Source organism: Alexandromys fortis, unplaced genomic scaffold (assembly GCF_014885135.2).
Source record: "Alexandromys fortis isolate MF-2015 unplaced genomic scaffold, M_Fortis_MF-2015_v1.1 scaffold_8_9099976_23576923, whole genome shotgun sequence".
Taxonomy (NCBI): domain Eukaryota; kingdom Metazoa; phylum Chordata; class Mammalia; order Rodentia; family Cricetidae; genus Alexandromys; species Alexandromys fortis.
This window is the reverse complement of record NW_026067899.1, coordinates 9,281,517-9,306,696: the sequence shown is the minus strand read 5'-3', so window position 1 is coordinate 9,306,696 and position 25,180 is coordinate 9,281,517. Positions and strand designations below refer to the sequence as shown.

General features: G+C 36.2%; 1 protein-coding gene across 3 annotated transcripts in view; it reads left to right on the top strand.

The window, feature by feature from the left end:
* Positions 1 to 25,180, top strand: part of Slc4a10 (solute carrier family 4 member 10) — a 204,074-nt gene that overhangs the window by 134,042 nt on the left and 44,852 nt on the right. For all 3 annotated transcript variants that reach the window (XM_050122411.1, XM_050122405.1, XM_050122421.1), the window contains exons 10-14: positions 605 to 751; positions 7,541 to 7,641; positions 10,736 to 10,910; positions 11,469 to 11,602; positions 12,006 to 12,251. In XM_050122411.1, the coding sequence (XP_049978368.1) occupies positions 605 to 751; positions 7,541 to 7,641; positions 10,736 to 10,910; positions 11,469 to 11,602; positions 12,006 to 12,251 (803 nt within the window). The remainder of the gene's footprint in view (positions 1 to 604; positions 752 to 7,540; positions 7,642 to 10,735; positions 10,911 to 11,468; positions 11,603 to 12,005; positions 12,252 to 25,180) is intronic.

Genomic DNA, 25,180 nt, shown 5'->3' with positions numbered 1-25,180 from the left:
AAGAGTTTGAATATGGAACTGAACCCCAAGTCACCCTTAACTCATCCTTGACTCCTCAGTTTCATATCCACATCCAATCTATAAGTAACCCTTTCAGACTCAGACACAGCATGATAAAATGGATCTATTTGGATTCTTCTTCATGAAGCCATCCAGTTTGACCAGTACCATTTTTTGACAATGTTATCTTTTTTCAGTTTGTATTTCTGTTTTTTTTAATCAAAAATCATATATCCATAGGTATGTGGATTTATGTCTATGTTTTTAATTCCATTGATAAAAATATATTTTTTGTCAATACCATCCTGTTTTTATTATAATAGCTAGTATACACCTTGAAATCGGGGATGATGATACCCATTCCTGGACACACACACACATACATGATTCATTGATTATTCAGGTTTGTTCAGCTATCCTAGGTGTTTTGGTTGCCATATGAAACTGAATTTTTCCTTTCAAGGTCTGTGAACAATAGTGTTGTAATTTTGATGGGCATTGCATTGAATCTGTAGGTTGCTTTTGCTAAGATGGACATTTTTATTATATGAATTCTTCTGGTGTCTTTTATAGGTTATTATGTGCTACTCTTTTTCTTCCACAGGTTTTTCACGATGTTGCTTACAAAGCTAAAGACCGCAATGACTTGGTGTCAGGTATCGATGAGTTTCTGGACCAAGTCACAGTTCTCCCTCCTGGAGAATGGGATCCAAGTATCCGGATAGAACCTCCCAAAAATGTTCCTTCCCAGGTAGGTATATCTGAAAACATTCTTTTAAATTCTAATATTTTGATTTCCTTTAAGTTCATGTCCCTAAATAATGCAACTCGCCGTAAAGTATCAAATTATTTATGTTATTCCAAGAAAGCAAAAACATTAATTTACAAAATGTTCTTGTTAAGACCTAACACATTGAGAAATTTGGCATTTTGATCATGAGCCACTAAATAGGTCTAATGTTCCTGGAAATATTTCAGGCCTGACACAAAAGATATTGCATTGGGGTAATACTAAATTTAATAACAGCATAAAATATGACCTGGAATAAAGCCCATTATTTTCAGTGTTCTGAAAGTTGACAAGGATTAGGAAAATTAGAAGAAGGATTTTGTACAAACTCCCTATCACTGGTAATCTCAGTGGAAACTGGGAAAAGTTTTTCATCATGATCTTTATGCTTATATCCTTCTATGTATTGTATAATTGTTTTAATTCTGTATATGCAAATCAAATATGTGTCTTACCTATCCTATATTACGGAAGAAATAATAAAGATTGTTGTTAATGTCTAGGGTGTGAGTGTTGAAAACGATGGCAAAGCTCTCTTCTCATATTGCCTCTCTCTTCCTGGGGGATCTGCCTCCCACATTCTTCACATTGCCTTCGGCTCTTTGTTCTGCAGAGTCTGACTTTGTCTGACTCTGATGTTCTGACTGAAGTGAGAAATATGTCTATTGACCCAATCCTGGACTTAGATTTTCAGGACAGTTAGAAGTTGACAAACTGAAGTCCAGTGGTGGTGGCGTACTCTTAATTCCAGCACTTGGAAGGCAGAGGCAGGTGGATCTCTGTGAGTTTGAGGCCAGCTGGTCTACAGACGAGTTCTAGGATAGCAAGGGATATACAGAGAAACCCTGTCTCAAAAACAAAAACAAACAGAAAACAAAAAGTCGGCAAACTGGCAAATATATTACTTAATGATGACTATATTTTAAAAAAAGGTCATGTCAACTCCTCTTATTAATATCTCAGGCTTGTGTTTTTATTTGAAGTCATTCTACCATTACTAAAGTCTATATTCTTTCCTTAACAACTACCATTTTGTAGTTATGTAACTAAAACCATATAATTTAAGTTCCTCTGCTACTGAAGTGAAGACAGTGGCTTTGAGAGTGATTGTAAGGGTTTCCTTATTTCTCCACACATGCACATCTCTGCACTGATGATATTAGAAATGGCAACATGATGGTTTGTAAAAATAGAAAAACCTCTAACTAATGATATTTGGGTAAATTTAATGAAACTATTAAAATATTGAGAGTAACACTTTGTAATTCACTGCAACACCAATTAATCTTGAAAAGTTACAAGTAAATTCATTTTAAACTATTCTGGTTTTGAGGAATGGCAGTTTTGAGACAAGATGAGTAGCGGGTTTATATTTCCTATTATTTTTATGCAAAAATAAGAACTAGCAAATTCTGGGTATTAGGAGAAAGTAATACATAAATAGAACATTGAATTAGGGATTCTAGTGTCTAGGTTCTGTTATTGTGTGTTTGTTTGACCTTGAATAAATGCTTTATCCTCTCAGTACTGATGCTTTGTTTCAGAAATGCTTAGTAGAATTTCTTTAACAAAGGAAACATTTTATAGTGACACCCCTAATCACCAAGCTACTATCAAATGCTAATAATGTGGCTATTATGATTTTAACTAATCGAATTTTGATTATAATTAACTTAAATTTGTATAGACACATGGTTAAAAATCTATCATATTAGATAGCAAGATTTTATCCAATGAGTATGAATTATATATATATATATGTTGTATACTTCTTTGTTATATGAGTATTTTAATACTCCATGCTATATCTAAATACTAGATCATATGAGTTATGTTTTTTTTATTAAGGGACCAAAATGAATTAGCATATATTAAGCACCTTGAATTCACACTCATTTAAATAATGTTAACCTCATCAAATAATTTCTGTTGTTTTCATTCTTTTGAAATGTACAGATGACAGCATTTTTAATACATTTCCCTTTCAGTTAAAAAAAGGAACAACCTGTCATCTCAAGAGATCAGTCTGAAATTCTGTCTTTATCCTCCTATGTCAGTCATTGTAATCACTTTCTTCTATGTTCCTGCATCTTCTTTGTTCTTTTAATGTCATGTACTTGGTTGTCAAAATCACAACTCTGTGGGGATTCAAATTTTACTATATACCAATGCTGTTGCAGCCAAAGCAGAAGGGGAAACTATGACTTCTTTGACTTAGTGATATTAGGGCTCAAATGAGCCCTTCATGCGCCATGTTCATTATCCCATCCCTCCCAAGGCTAGTCATACTTTTTAAGTGACCATTTCACATCTGTTCTCTCTCAAATTCTTAGCATGCCCTCTGTGCTACATGGTTCCTGTTTCTCAGTTTTATTAAAATTTTGAAACAATCAGAAATATCTTCTGTGGATACTGACTAGCACGTTCCTCTGACAGCTCAGCCTTCCCTGCCTCACTGATGGAAGCCAGCATTCCAGTTGTGTGCCAGATCCCACTCTAAGCATCTACTCAAGGATCTGCTCTGTCAAAGCCCTTTCCCTTTTATTATGTCAGTCCTATGGCCTCTTATGTCATTTTATTAGCATACTTCCAATCTTTTAATGTATAATTGCTTTGAAATTGTTACTATTATCAGTTATGTATTTTGTATGTTGTAGAGGAGTTATCTATACTATACGTCTCTACCAGCTTTTCTCCACTTCTCCGGAAATACCTGTCACCATAGGCTCCCTCTCCACTTTAATGCACTAACTAATTATTTCCACTAGTGCCATCCACAATGACTAAAATCTGTGGGAACCTATTGGTCTATATTGCACTTAATTCAGGAATAGCGACATTTGATAGACTTTGTTATGCCCTTATCTTTGGTGTACTTTCTTTGCTTAGGTCCTAAACAATAGTCTTTTGATGTTTCTGCAGCCTTTGGGGTCAGTCCTAATCAGTTTTTGTGTAGGAGGAGGCTGCTACTTAGTTCCCAGCTGCTCAGCCCCCAAATAACCATACAAAAACTATATTAATTAAAACATTGCTTGGCCCATTAGCTCTAGCTTCTTATTGGCTAACTCTTATATTAATTTAACTCATTTCTATTAATCTGTATATTGCCACATGGCAGTGGCTTACCAGCAAACATTTGGCATGTCTGACTCTGGGGACAGAACAATGGCGTCCCACTCTCCGCCTTCCCTTTCCCAGCATTCAGTCCAGTTTTCTCCACCTACCTAAGTTCTGCCCTATCAATAGGCCAAGGCAGTTTCTTTATTCATTAATAGCAATCACAGCACACAGAGGGGACTCCTACATCATTTTTGTTTTCTGGTTCTTCCATTTCTCTATGATTTCCTTGTGTTGAAACTACCACTTTGACCATAACCATCTTCTCTCTAATCACAGTTCCTGCTGTTTATACTTATATTCTTAGTAATATAAACAAATCTTAAGATTTTAAACCTTTTTCCAAAGTTCCAAACTTATTATCTAAACTGAACTCAAGTGTCGTTCATCTTCCTATCTTATGTCTCCATTTAAATATTTGATAGACATTTAAACTGAACATTTTGAAAGTTTAAGCCAAATTGTGTATAGACTCATTTCTTTATCTTTCTCTATTTTTTAATTACAGTTTTAGGACAAGCAGCATATGATCTGTTTCCAGGAATATCTAAAGGTCTCTGAGTTTTTCTCAAAATTAATTATAGTTGTATCTTTCATTCTTAGTTAATAGCTAAATACATTTTTATAATTGATCAGGCCTAATCGATCCATTATTTCATCTTATACCTTATATCCATTCTTCCAGAGAATTCTGTTGATTTTGCCTTCAATATTTATCAATACTTATACTATTTCTCACTGTGGCTGTCTTGATTCAACCCTTTATCACCTTTCTCATGGATTTCTGAAATAGCTCCCCAACTGGTTGCTTTGTTTTGTGTCCTAGATTCTCTCCTCAACATCACAGCCAAAGTAATTCCACGTTTTGTTCAATCATTTCTGTCTTTAAAACCTTGTGAATATTTTTCATTTTCTGGAGAATAAAGCCAGAGAGATATAATTATTATCATATAGATAATACTGTCTTATTAAATCTCTATATCATCACCTCTCTTTTCTTGTGGAACTTTATCTATACTCTTTTCTTAGTTCCTGGTGATCTTCAAACCTTCCAGGCATTCTGACCCTCAAGTCTATAGCCCTGGCTGGTCTTTCTTCCTTGGTATCCTCCAATTATTTGGCATGCCTGTTTCTCTCACCTGCCTCGAGTTTTCTTAAGTGGTACTTTCCACAAGGCCTATTTGAAAACTCAGTTTATAATTGCCACTCTTGCCTTCCCTTACAGTTACCTCAGTCAACTGGTGTTCTGTGCAAACGTTTTTCTTTTCCGTGGACCTCCTTCTTTCTACATACTATAGAGTTAAATATTTAATTTTTTTAAATTTCTGTATTTCCTGTGAGAATATATACTCTACAAGCCTTAGAAGTCTTTCACACACACACACACACACACACACACACACACAAAATACATGTTCATGCCAGGACTAAAATGGGTTCTATTTCTTCCTTTTTTAAAAAAATACTATTTTACCTATCAATTTTAGTTCCCTCTCTTTCCTTCTTCCTGCTCCTCCTATCTTCTACCCACTACATCCCTATCCATTCCTCTCAGAGAGGGTGAGGCCTCCCATGGGGAGTCAACAAAGTCTGTCACAACACTTGAGGCAGGACCAAGGCTCTTCCCCTTGTTTCTAGGCTGAGCAAGGTATCCCTCCTTAGGAATGGGTTCCAAAGAGCCAGTTCATGCACTGGGAATAAATACTGGTTCCACTGTCAGTGGCCCCACAAACTTCCCAAGCCACATTCAGAGGGCCCAATTCTGTCTTATGCAGGTTCCCCAGTCTGGAGTCAATGAGCTCCCATTTGCTAGGGTCAGTTGTTTCTGTGGCTATCCCTGTCATGACCTTGACCCCTTTGCTCATAATATTGCTCCTCCCTCTCTATGACTAGACTCAGGAGTTCAATCCAGTGCTTAGCTGTGGATCTCTGCATCTGCTTCCATCAGTTACTGAATGGAGGTTCTATGATGGCAATTAAGGTAGTCATCAGTCTGATTACAGGGGAAGAGCAGTTAAAGTAACCATTCCACTATTACATAGATTCTTAACAAGGGTTATTCTTATGGATTCCTGAGAATTTTCCTAGTACCTGGTTTCTCACTAATCCCATAATGGCTCCCTCTTTCAAGGTACCCCTTTCCTTATTCTCCCTCACTGTCCTTCACCTAACTTGACCTTCTGGATTCCTCAGGTTCTTTTCCTCCCTCCCCTTCTTATCACTCTACTCCCCTTCCACTCTCCCTTCCATGTTGTCAATTTACTAAGGAGATCTTGTCTACTTCCCCTTTTCTGGTGGATCCATATATCTCCCTCTTAATGTTCTACTTTTTCTATTTCTTAAGAATTTTTATTGATTTTAATTATTCACATTACATTTCTCAATGCATTTTACTCCTTGAGAAAACACGTGCTTTAGAATGGTTAATATATTAATTGCTTATCTATTTTATCAACATATGGCTCTTTAAACTTACAAAGCAAAAGTTAAATTATCCAAAGGGTATTATCCCACAAATGACCAGATAATATCACATGTTTTCTGAGAACAATAGAAGTTATAACATGTTTCCCTAGGTAATTGGAAGTATGTAGTGATGGCCACTCTTAGATCATTTTTATAAATGTCTTATAATTACCTATGAAGACAAACCCCTCATCAGTTGAAATATATCTTCTCTTTTATCTTTAAATTTTATTCTAGTGCATCTTAACATACACCTGTAGAAATGGTAGAAATGCTAAATAATGAACTTTTGTAATTGTGCTTAACACACAAAATACATTTTGTCATGTGTGGAACATATATCATTGTGCATAAGATACACTAACGTATCACTTTTGTGCTTCACATTCATACTCATTCTTGTTTGGAATGACAGTCAAGGAGAAAATTTAATTATGCAACTTAAACATTCTTTATTATTCTTTTAAGCACTTTAAAGTAATAATATGACCAGTGGTAGAATTTTAGGAAATATTTTCTGATTTATTTCAAATATCTCTGTCGGTGACAAAAGTAAGTGGAATTAATCTGAAGGAATATAACACTCACATTAACCTCAGTTGATTTGCCTTTTGTTCAAGAAGAAACTTCCTTTTGTAATAGTATTGTGTTTATGAGTCATGAAGACTTATTGCATAAATTTCCCTTTCTAGAAAGACATGATCTAGAGGAATAAAGGCAATAATACTTAAAAATAGAAAATTATACATACTTTTTTCCCTTCTCTTTCTTTTATGGTAGAAATTAAATCCGGGCCTTAAGACATGATAGACAATCATATTTCCAGTGAGCTGTATGTACCTCAGCCCTTGAACACTGACATTTTCCGTGTATTTTTGCAACTGCAGATAGATATCAATGTACGACACCAACTAGGGCACCCAAAAACTGGTAGGTGTAAGAAATAAAAATGCCCATCACTCATCAAGTTAAACCATATTATAAAATAGGAACTGTTGTCATCCCCAGTGATGAGGAAGAATAAAAGCTTTAGGGCATTGGATGAATTTTCACAGAACCTGTCATCTTAGCCCTTCTACACATGACTTTACTGGAGAAAAAAAGGAGTTTTTGTCATTAATGTCTGGCATTGCAACAAAATATGCACCAACAAAAACTTCCCTGCAGGAGAAGAGGAAGATTCCTGCTGTGCCGAATGGAACAGCAGCTCATGGAGAAGCTGAGCCCCACGGAGGACATAGTGGACCTGAGCTCCAGCGAACCGGAAGGTTAGTGGGAACCACTTGTATGGGACTCAAATGTGTGTCATTATCTGGCAGGAATTGTTGTTTCTAGACCTAATTTGTTTTATACTTTTAATAGCTACTCTTTGTTAGTGAAATGCCAATTAATTTGATTTCTCTGAAGTAATTGTCACTACTGTTAAAACAGAAAAGTGGCTACACAATTCCATCTTATCGTAGCCTCTCATTTTATGAAGCATAAAATACATTCACAGAGTCTTAGAATGAATCTAAGAAAATTGTCACTTGAACTTCCAAAACATCTTGTTGAAAGCTTCAAGTTCAAGATGGAAATAAAACTAAATACCAAGAATTAAGTCCTGTAGACCTTACCTCATTAGATACTAGTAGGGTATGTGTAATGGTAGTTTTATTGTTTACTATGCCTGTGATTTGAAAGAGCTATTATGATTTATTTTTCTAATCACACACCTTTGAAGAGATGAAAGCTTCAATTTATTTCATAAAATGTTTTTTATGGGTTTTTGACAGCTTGTCTTTCTGCAAGCAATATGTGAGGAGGAAATCAGAAACCCTTGGGTGGATGTCTCTTCGGGGAACTTGTGTGGACAGCCTCCCTAGAATTAAAGACATTGCCAAGGCTCTGTAGGAACGGTGGCCCTCCCCTCGGGCCATTTTCTGTACTGCTTGCAGTATGCCCACTGAGCTGATGTTTCTGTCCCTGACAACTCTGTATTTTAATTCTGTGTTTTCCCTTTATCGCCGTTTGTCTCTGAGGAAATGTCCTTTAGCATCTCCCTTGGCTTCGTACCTATTTTTAGATGGTTCAAGTTTCCCTTCTCCCTTCGCTGGAAGATCTGTTACTCATTCTGTTTGCTTTCATGCTTTCAAATACAGTCTTTTGATTTTTGGTGGTGGTATATTTTTTTTTCTTTTTCTCTCAGGTGTAACATGCCGCATAGCTTAGATTTTTTTTCGAGTTCACCTTCCTTACTGCTTCCTAAATCCTCCCAGGTCACCAATATCCGGTATCTTCGCTTCTCCAGAGTTCTTCCACAGATTCTGTTGCTGACATGACTTGAAGTGTCCATTATTCATCTGCTCTCCTGGAGTTGCTGGTGCACATCTGGGCTGCTCTTGCACTTTCTTCTGTAACGAACTCCCACTTCTGGATTTAGACTTTTACCGATAAAAGCACATTTATTACACAGCTATATAACAACTATTCAGATTAATGTATGAAATAATAAGTGAATAATTACAAAGCCATGGTTGAATATAAAATGCTATCAAAGCTATAAATATTACTTACTAATTAATAGTTCAAACTATCTCAAATTATTTTTAGAACTAGGTAGGATATAAATCATAAATGAATGCTAGTAGAATAAATCTACTCTGAACTGTGACTTTGACAAGGTAACATATTATTCAGAAATAGAAACTATTCAACATTAACATGCTCATGTTTTACCATATGAATTATGAGAAGTTTGTATATGTACACAGTCCATGTGTTCTCTGGAAGTGTCTCTGAGTTTCAAATGTCTCAGAATTTTATTTGTCTCCATCTTTTCTGGTTGAAGAAATCATTAGACAAACAATGATTTTTACACTCATATGTCATTAGATAGTTACTAATATACAATTATATCTCCATCAGATCAGAGGAATTAAAGGAAATAAAGGGCTCAGTGCTGAGCCTGACCACCCAAGTTATCCCCAGAACCCACATGGTACAAGGAGAGAACTGACTCTCTCAAATTGTCCTCTGACAAGTCACAGATATACCCAAAAAAAACTAAAAATGAAAAATTAGTTACTTTTAGTATAATTTCAAGGTCAAGTAAAGTTGGTTCTTATGTAAACCATAATTTTTAGGATAACACTGCAAAGAATAATTTTAAAATAACAAAAGTAATTTTATGATCCAAGAACATTCATTATAATATCAGAATTCTGGAACCTCACAGGTTTTGCTTTATTGCTCATTTGAGACAACGTTTTGCTGTATGTTCCAGACTGGCTTCAAACTCACAAATCTGCCTCCTGCCTCCTGCCTCTGGAGTGCTGAGCTTATTGTCATGTGCCATCCTCTCCAGCTTTAAAATGTATTTTTTAATTATTGACTTTCACATAGGAACAACATTTCAGTCTTACTTTAAGATCACATCTTTATTCCATGGAATAAAATGAACTTTTAATATCAAATACTAAATTTTAATGTTATCAAATATTCAAATAATGAGAATACCTACTTTAATATTTAACATTCTTATTCCTAATACAGTAAAGAACATTAGTGCTCAGATTTTAAAGATCAACTTACAATTTAAAGCTCTTGAACCCAAAACACAGCCCTTTGAAGTGTTTCAAAGTGTCATATTTGGAATAAGTGAATTATTTTCAGAAAAGGCCTTATTATCTTATAATTGATAAGTGTTAGAATGTGTGTTGACAATAGTACATCAAAATAACATTTATCTAGTTTTATATATTAGGTTAACCTCTTAGTTTTCTAAAACTAAAAACAACCTCAGAGTCTATATGTCTCTAATGAATGTTGTTATCCATATGCCCATTTAGATTTGGTTGTTCTCTTAGGCAAGGTTTTGTTGAGGCACGTTTTTCTTGGCAGAGGGACTAGGTGACTGGAGTCGTGATTGAATACGACTTTATTCTCTTTAAGGTGATTTTTACTACTAGCATTCACAAAGACCACGTGTCTCTGTCTCACTTTCTGCTATGCTAAATTAAGTGCAAAGTATTAGCAAACACTTCCATCGTTGACAGTGGGGATCTGAGTTTAGATGGTGTGGGTTAATAAAAAAAATGACAGACATTGGAATAACCCATGAATCTCATTTGAAATTTGATTGATGAATCCCTGGATCTTGAGAAAGCCTGATGTTTTTTAGTTGTAGGCACACTTTTCGGGGTAATGTAGTAGTGCAAAGCTATCCCTGTAAGTCATTATGGAGCAACGTGGTAGGCTGATATGGGTCTCATCTCTGCTGATGGAAATATTACTGTGACCGGGCAACAGAACAAGTGCACATTTTGACTTATGTGCTTTTTATCTTTGGGTTTCACTGTTGTGTTTTCCCCCATGTCTTAGGATTTTTGGGGGACTTATATTAGATATCAAAAGAAAAGCTCCATTCTTCTGGAGTGACTTCAGAGACGCTTTCAGCCTGCAGTGTTTAGCATCTTTCCTGTTTCTCTACTGTGCGTGCATGTCTCCGGTCATCACGTTTGGAGGACTGTTGGGAGAAGCAACTGAAGGTCGTATAGTATGTATTATGCTTTTCTCTGAACTTTGAATCTTAGTCTGTTTTTTTTTTTTTAAGATTTGTAGTTATGTAAGTGAGAATTGGAATTCGGGTATTGGGGATTTGATACACGGTCCAGCAAACAAATTTCCTATGAATATACTGGATGTCTAGTGGAGCTGGTGATCTGGGAAGAGAATATCTTAGAAACATTTATTTTGAGTCTTATACAAGGCTACGGACTGATGTCACATCTCTTGATCTAAAATTTTCCATCAGTTTTATATTAAATCCATTTTTCAAAAATCTTTGCCATGCTTCTGTTCAGACACTGATTATGACAACATTTAAATAATTCGTGAAGCGATAAAAGGTCTAGATCCTACTTCCCAGTTGCCATCACTGATCACTGATTTTCTACCCTCATGTGCCATTTTTTCAGCCTTATTTCCCATATTCCGTCTGCATTTGCTAGGCCTAACATTGTGAAGGGTGAAAATGTGAACCACCGTATCTGAAATGTTTGTATATATTACAATGTCTGCCTGTTTCGATGAGGGAATTCATGTTGTTTTACAGAGTGCAATCGAATCCCTGTTTGGAGCATCTATGACCGGGATAGCCTATTCTCTTTTTGGTGGACAGCCCCTTACCATATTAGGCAGTACAGGACCTGTTTTGGTGTTTGAAAAGATTTTGTTTAAATTTTGCAAGTAAGTATTATGACTCTTCTCTACTATATGCTTTTTCACTGCTGTTTTTTTTTTCTTCATCCAACATAAACATCACTTTTGGAGGTCTGTGGAGAGAAGTGAAATTGGCTGGTATGATTCAGTCTGTCATTTTTGTCTCTCAGTGGGAATGAAGGAAAAGTTAAAAGATTTGTGCATATATCATACATTCAATATTTATAATAAACGAGATTCAGTTTTAAGCACCAAGAAACCTCCATTAATTTGTTCCTTTGGATTTCTATATAGACAACATCTTGAACTCAGAGACTTGAGGGATGTGGATTTGCTCTCTTTTTCTTCCTAAATTGGGCTTACTTAAACTTATTTCAAAAGTAGCAAACTGCAAAATGACCTTCTTCCCACACTTTCCTCTTTCTCCTAGAGAATACGGGCTATCATACTTGTCTTTACGAGCCAGCATTGGGCTTTGGACTGCAACCCTGTGTATCATCCTGGTGGCCACTGATGCGAGTTCCCTTGTCTGCTACATCACTCGGTTTACTGAAGAAGCTTTTGCTTCTCTTATTTGCATCATCTTTATCTATGAAGCCCTGGAGAAGTTGTTTGAACTTAGTGAAGCCTATCCAATCAATATGCACAATGATTTGGAACTGCTGACGCAGTACTCGTAAGTCCAATTTTTGCTCTTGGCTGCCAGGCTCTTCTCACAAACATTGCTATTGTTTAAGAAATATGATGACCTTAGTCAGCATAGAGTGTGCCTTAAATCGATTCATGACCCTACGTCCTGGACTTTCAGAGCTGAATAGGATTTTAAGTCACCTAATCAGCTACACATCTGATTCTTGGGTTCTTGTTACAGCATCTCTGCCAAGAACATCGTTCTAAAACTCTGTTTGTCAAGTGTTTCATAAAATAAACACATAATTAACCAAGTCAATATAAATACAGATTGGTTTTGTTTTTCCAGACTGTATCATTTTGCTCTTCTTTTAAGTTCAGGTTTAAAGTAACTAAGTGAGAGATACTCCTCAATTCTAAGTTGTAGTAGTTTGATATTTGAAATTGTGATTTAAAACAGATGAAAACCAACACACTTAAGGTTTAATTTTGTTTTTGGATGTTTGTGATAAAGCTATTGAAGTATTTATTGTTGAAGGAGATACTACATCAAGACTGAAAATGAATTGCAGCTTTCTAATTTGGTATACTAAAAATCAGGAATTGTTGTAATAGTACTTTTATTTAATTTTAGGATTTTGTTCCACCGGAAGTTCATAGAGCAGATGTTTGAATTGATGGGCTCTTCATCAGGCACTTTAGCCTCTATTCTAGCCACCCGTTAGGTATAGCTCAGATACTGTAAATATTTCCTTATTTCTGGAAATCCATTGTCAAAATTACATAATAATAGTTTAATATTATAACTTTTAAAGAGTGAGAAAATGATTCATTTTTTTAAATGACATGGTTCTTAGTTTTTAACATTTCTTTGTTTTGTTTTTGGTCGTTGGAGAAAGCTTTAAACAAGATACCTCTATTTGGAAACAAGAAATTTCAAGATTTACATGTAGAATAATTTTCCAAATAAAAATAATATTGATGGTATTGTGAATAAGGCCATGAAGGAAATAGGTGGATGTCCTGGACATTCAGGAAGAAGCAGAAAAAAGTCACATTGCTAGAAGGCACATGTGGCAATAATAGGACAACTTGGAAGCATCTTTTTTCTATTTCTGGACATTAAACTCAGGTTGTCAGACTTGGTGTAAGCACCTTGACCTGCTAATACATGTCATTATCATGTTCATTGAACAGAAAGTAGAACTTTTGGATATCTCTGTTATGATACATAATTATCTCTGGTTGTAGTCTCAAACCAGTGATAATTTAAGTGCTAGTCATTATACTAGAAGCTAGTATAACCATAGTGAATAATATTCTTACCTCAAACACCTTATTATATAAGACAGAACATAGAAGAACATAATAAAAAGATGATTGTTGTGTTGAGATATTGGTACAGAATTTTAAGGTGCCACACCAAATGAATATCTCACTTTGATATGAACTTTGGGAAAGGTATTGAGGAGAAGGGTAGGGAAGTTGCTCACATAGAAATCATCATGCCCAGGATGTGGAGAGTCACTAAAGCTTTGAAACATTTTTTTTTTTTTTGAAACCAGATTGATAGTGGTAAAAGTCAGAAAAGTCACCCAGGTCTTACTAATGTGATACAGTTTAAGTACAATGTCAATAAACTGTCTGAGAGAGAAGATGTGGAACAAATAAAACAGGTAAAAGCTGTAATAGAAAGGCACCAACTGTTCTTGCAACTTCGGTAGGATTTTCTTAGGTATTTAAGCCGAAAAACACAGGTGAATATCCTTTCATATAGAGAGAAAAATCTTGAGAAGCAAGGACTGAGCCCCGGATAATGTAGCTAGCGTAAAGTTAAAGAAATGGAGATTTTTGTGGGCCTGGAGGTTTAAAAGGTAAGGCAAAAGTGATGACGGTTGTAGAATGTAAGGACAAGAATGTACCACAGATCTTTAGAGGAGAAAAGAGAGCCAACAAAATTAAGGTCAAGAACTTTTAAAAGATCATGATTAACTTTAAGAAACATGTTATATTGAGATGCAAGAATGAGAAGCCATTTAAGCAGAAATTAAGAAAAGTGAAGGTGGCTGAGGAATGGAGAATGTGTACCTAGGCTATCTTAGGGTCAAGGAAAGTTGACAACAAGCCTGTTGGATACGGCAGTGAGATCATTGGAAGGTCAATTTATGATCTAAAAGAATCACTTTGAAATGAGGCCTGAAAGCAGAGAGAAGGAAGTCACAGAGATGTCAGAGACAGAGTGAATAACTCAGAGTTAGAGCTCACAAGGTGCCGAAAAACAAGAGCTAGACATGTGATACCATTAAATAAAACTAATGGCACAGGGGGACCTGGGAGCAAGAGTTGCTCCCACAAGCCTTGCTGAGCATGGTGACAAGGGGCCTAGGTCCTGATTTTTTTTTTTTTTTGTTTCCACTTCTGCTTCTGAAAAAACAAAACAAATCTTCCTTAATTATGAGCTTTTGACTAGTCTACACACTGTTAAGTTTCATATGGAATTTTCAAAGAGAATTTGTTTTGTTGATTTTCCTCCTCACTCTTCTCCACTACCCTCCTGTTCCGTCCCTTTGCCTCCTTCCATGCATTGGGTTCCATTGCCCTCCTCCATTCCTTTAACACCCCTGTTTTACCCCCTCCAACTCAGGGGGGAACATTAGAAGCTAGGATCTCCATAGAGGAGAGAGCATTTAAAAGGATCTTTGCCCTTCCTTCATTTCAACCCTTCCATTCCCCCAAGCTCTCCCATCTTTTCCTTCTCCCTTTTCTCTCCCCCTCTCCCCTTCTCCCCACCTCACCCCCACCCCCATACTCCCAACTTTTGCCAGGCGATCTTATCTGCTTCCAATTTCCAGGAGGATCTATATTATGTTTTTCTTTGGGTTCTCCTTATTATTTGGCTTCTCTAGGCTTGTGAACTACAGGCTCAATGTGCTTTGTTGATGGCTAGAATCCACTAAAGAGTGCATGTATTGGCTTTTTGGGATCATAGTCTATTTGGATGTGCACCTTCCTAGGCCTGGATGGAGTGGGAGGGCCTTGGATTTCCCACAGGGCAGGGCACCCTGCCTTCTCTTAAGACTGGAAGGGGAGGGTGGAGGGTGAGTCGGGGAGCGGGAGGGGGATGGGAGAAGGGGAAGAAGTAGAAATTTTTGAATGGAAAAATAAAATTAAAAAAATAGAAAAATAAAAGGATCTTCACAATTTCCGTTTTCCTTGGAGGGCACAGGCTGCGGTCACTTGCTGTGTGACCACTAAGCATGAAATGTGTGTTGTTCTTTGTGCCCATTGTCCACTCACACATACCTCTTCACCAAAGTTAAGGAGGTAGAAAGGCTGATTCGGAATGATGGACAGTGACGTTTTACTGTCAGTGGCACCTGAAATGAGAATTGCAGAAACTGGATGTCAGTCGCCTTGGGCACAGACCTGACCGCGTGCTGGCACTGTCCAGCGTCCTTATTTATTTTTACATGGTGATTGCTTGCCAAGTGTCCTCCAATTTAATATACACACCCATTAAACAGCTCTAAATTCTACCATCAGAATTAATTTTATTAATTGAACAGTTTTATTTTTTTATAAATACATGAATTTTATCAGGTATTGCCATGACTTGCTTTCTAAAAAAGAAAAAAAAATCAAACTTTTTTGTTATACATCATATGCTTTTTAGTTATCTGTCCTAAAGAAAATTTAAAAGCAGCTGCTAAGAATAGCTATTTTATTACAAGAATGTTTTGTATAATCTATCTGCTTCTATATGCCATTGTAGTGATTTTTTAAAGTCCTGTCATTAGTTTTTATGGCTCATTATACCAGTGCCCACCTAAAATTGTCTACATTTGGTATTGCTGGCTTCATGCTTTCATGAGTTTCATTTTAAAAGTTCCTAGAAAATGCTATGGCCTGGACACACTATATCTGAGGTTGTGATTTTTTTTTTTGCAAACTGAATGTTCCTGTAATTGCATATATGTTACAATATATATACCATATGTTGTATTCAGGAAGAAGATATTGGGAAAATGCCAGCATCATTAGGTTCTACATTTCATATATGCTTTGTATTTAGTCCTTCTATATTCAAATTTCATATACTATACCAACCAAATAACAAAATGTTCTTGATTTAAATAAACAATAACAAAAAATTTCTAGCTTTTCTGGCATCTCTACCTCACAATGTGGTAATATGTAGACCTTACACTTGAAAATACATGGTTCCCTTTTATTGTGCCAAGAGCAAGTGTCAAGATAATCTATTTAGTTTTGAGTATATTTTACACCAGTTGATCAAACTGAATATGTCACATTAACAATAAGTAATGAGTTTAAGGGAATCATCTTTATGTGGTAGCTTTAATTTTAAAGAAAGGCAAAGATAAAATGTTATCCTTGTGTAAGATGAAATGCTTCTTCAGTATGTAGTAAGATTCACAAGGTTGACTACTAAAATAATGTATGTACATGATAAGAAGGGAGAAAGAGGTCACCATGAATAAGGAAGGGAACTAGCCAGAGGGTGCTGGCAGTGGAGAGGATAATCCATGAGAACAACATATGGCACCTATACATGAAATGCCATAATCAAAGCCATACTTTGTATGCTAACCTAAAAAATCTAATTTTTAAAAAAGGCATACGTTATACTTTGCAAATATGTGAGTTCAAGCAAAATTTAGGGTCTATTACCTGAGTTTCTCATATATATGTAAGACAAGTTAAATTAAAAACATACTTTCCAGGTTTCCTTTTTAAAACTTGTTTTAAATTTATTTTTCTCCAATATATTACATCCCAACTTCAGTTTTCCCTCCCTCCTCACCTGCCAACCTCCTCCCCAAACACTCCTTCTCCTTTAACCTTCAGAAAAGGGCTGGCCTCTCAGGGACATCAAACAAACATGGTATATCAAGTTGCAATAAGACTAGGTACCTCCCCTCATATAATGCTAGATGAGGCAACCAAATAGGAGGAAAAGGGACCCAAAAACAAGCAAAAGAAACATAGACAGCCCCCAGTTCCCATATGCAAATGGCCTGAATCAGACCCATATAGGCTCTCTGATTGTCAGTTCTATTTCTGAGCCCTTATGAGGCTGGCTTTGTTGGGATAATACTCTTGTACCCTGTAAGGATTTGTCACTCATATTGGTTTAATAAAACACTGATTGGCCAGTAGCCAGGCAAGAAGTATAGGTCAGGCAACCAGGCTAAGAGAATTCTGGGAAAAGGAAAGACAGAGACACAGTTGCTACCCAGACACAGAGGAAGCAGGATGAGAATGCCTTACTTAGAAAAGGTACCAAGCCACATACCTAAATATAGATAAGAATTATGGATTAATTTAAGTTGTAAAAGCTAATAATAAGCCTGAGCAATAGGTCAACCATTTTATAAATAATATAAGCCTCTGCGTGTTTATTTGGGGATGAATGGCTGTAGGACCAGGCAGGACAGAAACTTCCATCTACCAATGGCACCCAACATGGGATAAGAATTTCCACATACAGCCTAAGAAAGATTTTAAAATAAAAAGGCTCTAGACAGACAAGAACAGAGTCAGTGCAGCTTCTTGGTAACTGTCTTTTCTCCTGTAGACTCTGCTTGCAGCAAGCAGAGGCATGGCTCCTTTAAGAGAGGCTTCCTGATTCAGTATTAGTGGCAAAAACCTGGCAGCTCTTTTAAGGGTCTCAGCCACCAAACACTTAAATGGTGATTATAAGCAGCTGGAATTAGGCTTCTTGACATGGACCTAGAAACTCCCAAGTTCTGGCAACAAATCAAGCTCCCACCAGTACGTCTGCCATGAAGATAACTCTCAAAATGCTGAAGAATGGGGTGGAGCCAGCCCCAAAGCCACAGCTTTAATATTAGCCATATCTTAGCAGATTAAAGACTCATGTGGTCAGAAAAAGGAAAGATATATACAGAAAAGGCAGATTCAGATGAATAAAATCCTCTAAATGGTTTACAGTATATTTAAAAAAAATATACATAAGCTTGGGAGATAAAAGAAAAATGATAGAGAAAGTGCTTTTAAAAAGAAATAGAGTAGTCAGGTTTGGTGACACATGCCTTTAATCCCACAATTTGGGAGGCTGAGGCAGGTGGATCTCTGTGAGTTTAAGGTCAGCCTAGTCTACAGAGTAAGTTCTAGGACAACATAAGATACACAGAGAAACTTTGCCTCAAAAAACCAAAAATTAAAAAAAATAAAAATAAAAGATAAAACCACATAAGGATGGAAAATACACAGAGAATCTGGGTAGTGTTTATCATTTTGTTATATTTGAATTGTTTGACTACTGAGAAAGGAGCAACACCTGCTAAAAGACATTTTATTATAAATGCTGCTGGATTAAACCAATCCATATATTTTAAAATATCTTGACTTTAAAGTATAAGTCAAAAGATTTGTTACTTTGGGAAAGGGTGTCTGCTTTTGTTTGCACAAGAAATGATAGACTGTTAATTCATTCTGGGTTAAGAAAAATAAGGTTTGGTCAAGGAAGATCCCTGAAAAATCTCCAATAGGCCCAGATGATCTGATGTCTCAGAATATTTCTGTTGCCATTTCCTCTACATCCAGAAAAGTTTCAAGGCTGAGATGATCCAACCTTGCAGAATACTCCAGTTAGGGCTTGACCATAATTCTAAATTTTCTTTGGATCTCCATATGATTACCAGTGCCGACAATCAGTAGGAAGTAGTCTAGAAAACCATGCCCACATTCCCCCCCAAAATGGATTATGGATGTTTGTCTTTGTTTAGTGTATTGGTTGCAAGTTGTTATGGATAATGGTCAGGAAAAAAGCTAAACAAAGGAGATTAGATTCAGTATCTTATTTTAAAAATAAAAAAGGGGGAAATCCTGTAGGAAAATGCTCTTCTACACTGTAAAGATTTGTCATTCATATTAGTTTAAAAAGACACTGATTGACTAGTAGCAACTAGAGTAGGAGAGAAGAGGAAAAACAGAGACGCAGCCACTACCTAGACACACAGGAAACAAGATGAGAAATCCTTACTGAGAAAAGATATCAAGCTACATGACTAAAGATAGATGAGAATTATGGGATAATTTAAATTGTAAGAGCTAGTGAGTAATAAGCCTAAGCAGTAGGCTAACCATTTTATAATTAATATAAGCCTCTGTGTATTTATTTGGAACTGAATGTCTATGGCCAGACAGAAGTTTAGTCTATGGATTTTCTTGTGGTGTCCTTGATTGCTCTGGCTCCTACAATCCTTTTTCTCCCTCTTCCTCTTATTCCGATAGATTCCCCAAGTTCTACTTAATATTTGGCTGTGGGTCTCTGCATGTGTTTCCATCATTTTCTGGATGAAGCCTTTCTGATGATAATTGGCAATTGGGCTAGGTACTAATCTATGCGTATAGCAGAATATCATTAGGCATCTTACACTGACTTTTCTTCCTTCCTTTCTTTTTTTTCTGTTCACTGGTAATTGCTTCTGTCCTAGGTCTCTGGGCTATCCAACCTCTTGTTTCTAGCACTCCAGGCAGTTTCAGTGATGGGGGCCCTCTAGTGACATGGATCTAAAGCTGGATCAGTCATTGGTTGACCAGTCCCACAATATTCTGCACCACCATTACCCCAACACATCTTTCAGGCAGGATAAATTGTAGTTGGAAGGTTTTATGGCTGGATTGAAGTTGCAGCCCCTCTATTGGAACTCTTGCTTGGTTACAGAATATGGCTATTTCAGGTTACATATCCCTTATTACTATTACTAGGAGTCTTTTTAAGGGTTGCCCTTGTAGATTCCTGGCAGTTTCCTTGTGCTGGGATTCTAGCTCTTCCCCCAAGATGCCCCTCAGTTCTAGTTTTCTCTCCCTCCATCTTTCCCAACCTCATCCCTCCTATTCCTGTCCCCACTAACCCCAGTTCACCTGGGATGGCTATTCTATTTCCCCTTCCCAGGGAGATTCACACATTTCCCCTTGAGTTCTCTTTGCTACTTTCCAAGTTTCTAAAGAAGAGTGTCCTACTACTGAGTAATGAGAGATACTTTTTGCTTTTGCTTCTATTGACTGTTTCGTTTTTCTATACTGAGATACTTGCTATATCCTCGTTCCTATATAAAAAGATAGTCATTTGTTTTAAATAAATGCTACTGATTGGTATTATACTCAATGTTCTTTATGAGAGAGAGAGAGAGAGAGAGAGAGAGAGAGAGAGAGAGAGAGAGAGAAAGGAGAAAGGGGTGCTTATGGTTGGCAGAAAAGGATATCAGATGTCCTGAAATTGGTAAAGGGCTTTGTGAACCACCATGAGGGTTGCTGGGAACTAAACCATGTTCTGTGCAAGAGCAGCAAGTGTTTTATTCCAGTTATTTCTAGCCTCCATGTTTCTCTGAAATTTATTTTTTTGTATAATTGTTTTAAAAGATATACTCTGTTAGTCTCCCTACTTTTCTGAATTACTTGGAAAATCTTAACTTTTATGTCTTTCTCTGTTCTAAGTGTGCTTTCCCTAACACTTTGCACTTCCTTACTCTCTCTCTAACTCTCCATCCAGCCCTGCCATGTGGCTGCTTGTCTATCACATGTCTGACCTGTATGCCCTCCAAGATGGCTTAAATTGCATGACTTCCCCCTTTCGCCTCCTCTAGGCAGCTGCGGGGTATTATAGTTTGCCTGCCTTGGGTGTTTTTCTTTTAAACTCTAATAATATAGTCTTCAAGTTGTTAGAAATCATTGAATCTGCAAATTTTGAATAAATTTGACACACTATAAGGATCGTAACACAGAGTGAATATATGTGATATAGTTATATATGGCTACATGCGTGAGCAACACAAGTGGTGTACATACAGGCAAAACACTAAAAACACTAAAACTCATAAAATAATTTTTTTAAAAATGAGTCAACTATTTCTCGAGTTTTATTAAGCACTTGTCTTTTTTTCCCTCTCTTTATTTTGAGCTCAATTGTTTTTTAAACTGACACATACATATTTTTGGTCATATGTTGTTTGAAAACATATGTACATCAACATTATTGTTTCTTTAGAGTAGAAACATTTAAACAAACTTTTTCTAGTTTTTTTGATAAAGAACAATGTGTTATCATTGTCTACAGTCACTCTTCTGTACAGCAGGACAGCATGACTTCTTGCTCCTATATAATAATAGCTTGTTACTGTTCATGAAGTTTTTCCATAACCCCTGCTCTAATGTTCCCCCAGACTTTGGTAGCCAACATTCTGCTTTCAGCCTCTGTGAGATTCACATTTTTAATTCCATAAGACTGCAATCATGTGGTGGTTTATTTTTTGTTCCTGGCTTATTTCACTTAACAGAATGACCGACCATACATGTTCATATGGATGATAAATTATATGCCAGTTTTAGAGAAATAGTATCACAAACATATACATATGTATTTATATATATATTAATTTATATAAATATATAAAATATTCTTTATTCATCAGTTGATATGCACTTAAAATGGTTCTTTTTTGTGCCTCTTGTGGCTATTATTTTATACAATAAATATGATCATACAGATATGTCTTTGACAAAGAGATTTCATTTTCTTCAGATATATATGCCAATTAGTGGTACTAATAAATCATATGGTAGTTCTGTTTTTAATTCCTTGAGAAAATCCACATGGTTATCTACAATGATTTTACTAACTTACATTCCCAGCACTTTTGTCTTGATAGCATTCATCCTATCAGCTGTGAAGTGGGCTGTCATGGCCGAGAGCTCTTGTGGAGCGTTTGTTCGCACACTGGTTGGGAGATGTTTGTTTGTCTTCGTTGGAAAAACACCAGCTTAGATCTGTTTTCTAAATCTAAATTGGATTATGATTATTTTATGGTTACCTTTGCTCATGTATTGAATTGTTTGGATACTTGGGCTATTATTATTATCTTGTCAGGAACCTAGTTGTTTCTTCTCTCTGCAGAAACTTTGTAGTGTCTTCATTTTGCTTTTGTTTCCTATACTTTAGAGCCACACTTCCCAACTTCTTGCTCATTCCAATATCTTGAAGCCTTTCTCTGTTTTCTAATAAAAGTTTCATAGTTTTAGGTTTCCTAATACTTCAGTCTTTAATATGTTTTGTTCTGTCTTTTGACTATGGTGAAACCATAAACTACACTATGGTTTAGGTTCATCCGTGTATTGACTTAAATTATTCAAAGGATAAACCTGTTTCCAGGAGCAATAATATAAAAACATTAGTTCACTATTGATCTGTTTCATTATCATTGTCCTTCTAATAAGCTGTGAAATGTTCAGGAAGAGAGCTGGTATGTCTTCATCTTTCCACCTCCCAAGACCCTGAGAACTGTATAGATGCTCCCTGCACCCTTGTTGACAGTGTCTGTCAACAATTCATTCTTCATGTCCACTGTTGGCTATTTTATTTCTCTATTACTATAGTTTGATTTATAGGTCCTAAATAGACTAATCTTCCATACTTCCTTGTCAAGGACAATGAGAAGGCAGATTACATCATTTATTCAATATTTAAAAGAGCATTCTTTCCTTAAAAATGAACCAAATAGCCACATGTTATACACCAGATTTTGGTGAGATAGAAAGACTATTCTTAGAGAGTTCACAGTCTATGAAGTGCTGACCCAATTTCTCTTTGCTTCTGAGCTGACCTAAATTTAAGGATGTATTCTGAAGTGCTTAAAGTGAAATTTAATGATGTTTCAATTTACATTAAAATATCCCAGCATCGATATTGAGATAATTTCATTTTCCTGCCCCAAGAAAATGATGTTCTGACCTAGAATCCAGCTAATATTAAATCAAAGAAGCTATACTCTAGAAAGAGCCTCTGCAAACTTTGTAAAGTTCCTCTGAAATTCTGTTTCCCTGTAATTTTATGTTTGCACATGTTTTGTAAAGCAGAATATATTTGCTTTAAAAAAACAAGTTACAGGTGTATGACTTATCAATAATCAAACAAGACAGAGTGGAGTAGACAGATTTTTTAATGCCATGCTTTTGCTAATTAGGTGGTGAGTTCTCTCTGTACCATACAGCTTTATATTTTCTGTTGGACACATTGCCTTGTGTTCCATATAAAAGTAATGTCATATATGTATTGATGCTTTGTATATGATTTATATGTTTGCTCAAAGTTTCTATACCCCCTGTTGTAAATTTTTGATCAAATTATTGTGGTTCCTGTAACGTTCCATGTACTGTTGGTTTCTTCATTCATCACAGCTTTGCTCGATGTTTTCAGTGTCAGAGATACTTCTGTCATTGTTAGAAGCTTTTATAATAATTTGTATTAGTGGAAGGAAGTTCTCTTTAACTATAAAAATTAACATTCTAATTGCTCTTGTAAAATATTTATTAACTAGCCATATTCAGTTAGTTCAGAATATTTCTCTATTTACAAATGCCTTTCTTGCTAATAAAAGGAGTCCACTTACACATTTTGCATTTATTAGTTGGCATACAGAAAAAATTCAAATGGAAAGTATGTTCGTATGTGTGTGTGAAAGAGAGAGAGGTTTTATTTTATATCAAATCAATATTGTGTGGTATGGCTTTATTATTTTATAACTCAGAATACTATTGAAATAAAAACATAAATATGTTTAGCTTCTATAAACATAAGATAAACATATTATTCTATAATTTTTTTCTTGTGCATTAATATATAATGTGCTATGCGGCACTCTTGGGGGCTAATTTAGTCTATAAATTGCTTGAAAAGACACAAAGCCCTTCCAGTTTAGTGCACAAAGGAGGGGGCTATTAATGACTACCAAGGCTAAGGACAGCATCTGTAGCCTAGGAACCAAAATTAGTGACATCGCTGAAGGGAGTTCTACCAAATTACACTTTCCAGAAGACAGCCATAGGCACTTGTGTAGGGAAGACAGATCGCCTCCATTAGTCTTGAGAAAGAAAGCGAAGACTTCTTCATGCGGGCATTTAATTACATGGTTTATCTAATCACTGTGTGGCCATTTATATAAACAGGATTGTTGGGAGAACTTGTTTTTCTGTGGGAAGCAAAGGATAGCAGAGAGCATGTTTTATAAAAAGTGCATTTTAAGCCAATTGATCCATTACTACAAGGCATTTTATACTGTTTTCCAGAAGCCACACAGTCGTCTCACAAGATGCAGAAAAGGCTTTGTGACAAAATCCAAAATTCTCTTATGGTAAAAGTCCTAGAAAATCTAAGTACACGAGGACATATTCATTATAATAATGGCAGTATACAGGAATCCCACTACCAAAAATATGTTAAATGAAAGAAACTCAAAAGAATTTCTACTAAGTAGCCCCCATAATGGCTCCCTCAAAATATCTCTTTCCCTGCTCTCATCTCTGTCCTTCCTCCATCTGGACTATCCCATTCCCTCAAGTTCTCCTCCCTCTCCCTTCTCCGCCCACCCCCATGCTCCCAATTTTGTCTTGCAATCTTGTCTATTTCCCTTTCAGGCGAATCCATGTATGTTTTTCTTAGGGCTCACCTTGTTACTTACCTTTTCTAAAATGTAACTATAGGCTCAATATCCTTTGCTTTACAGCTAGTATCCACTTATGAGTGAGTACATACCATGTTCATCTTTCTGGGTCTGGGTTACCTCATTCAGGGTGTTTATTTTTCTAGTTCCATCCATTTGCATGCAAATTTCAAGATGTCATTGTTTGTTTGTTTTTCTAACGAGAAGTACTCTGTTGTGTAAATGTGCTACATTTCCTTTATCCATTCTTCAGGTGAGGGGCATCTAGGTTGTTTCCTGGTTCTGGCTTTTACAAATAATACTACTATGAACATAGTTGAACAAATGACCCTTTAGTTTGATTGAGCATATTTTGGGTTTATGCCCAAGAGTGGTGATATTGCTGAGTCCTGAGGTAGGTTGACTACAGAAATTCCCAGGAATCCACAAGGATGACCCCAGCTAAGACCCTAAGCAATAGAGAAGAGGGCTCTCGAACTGGCCCTGCCCT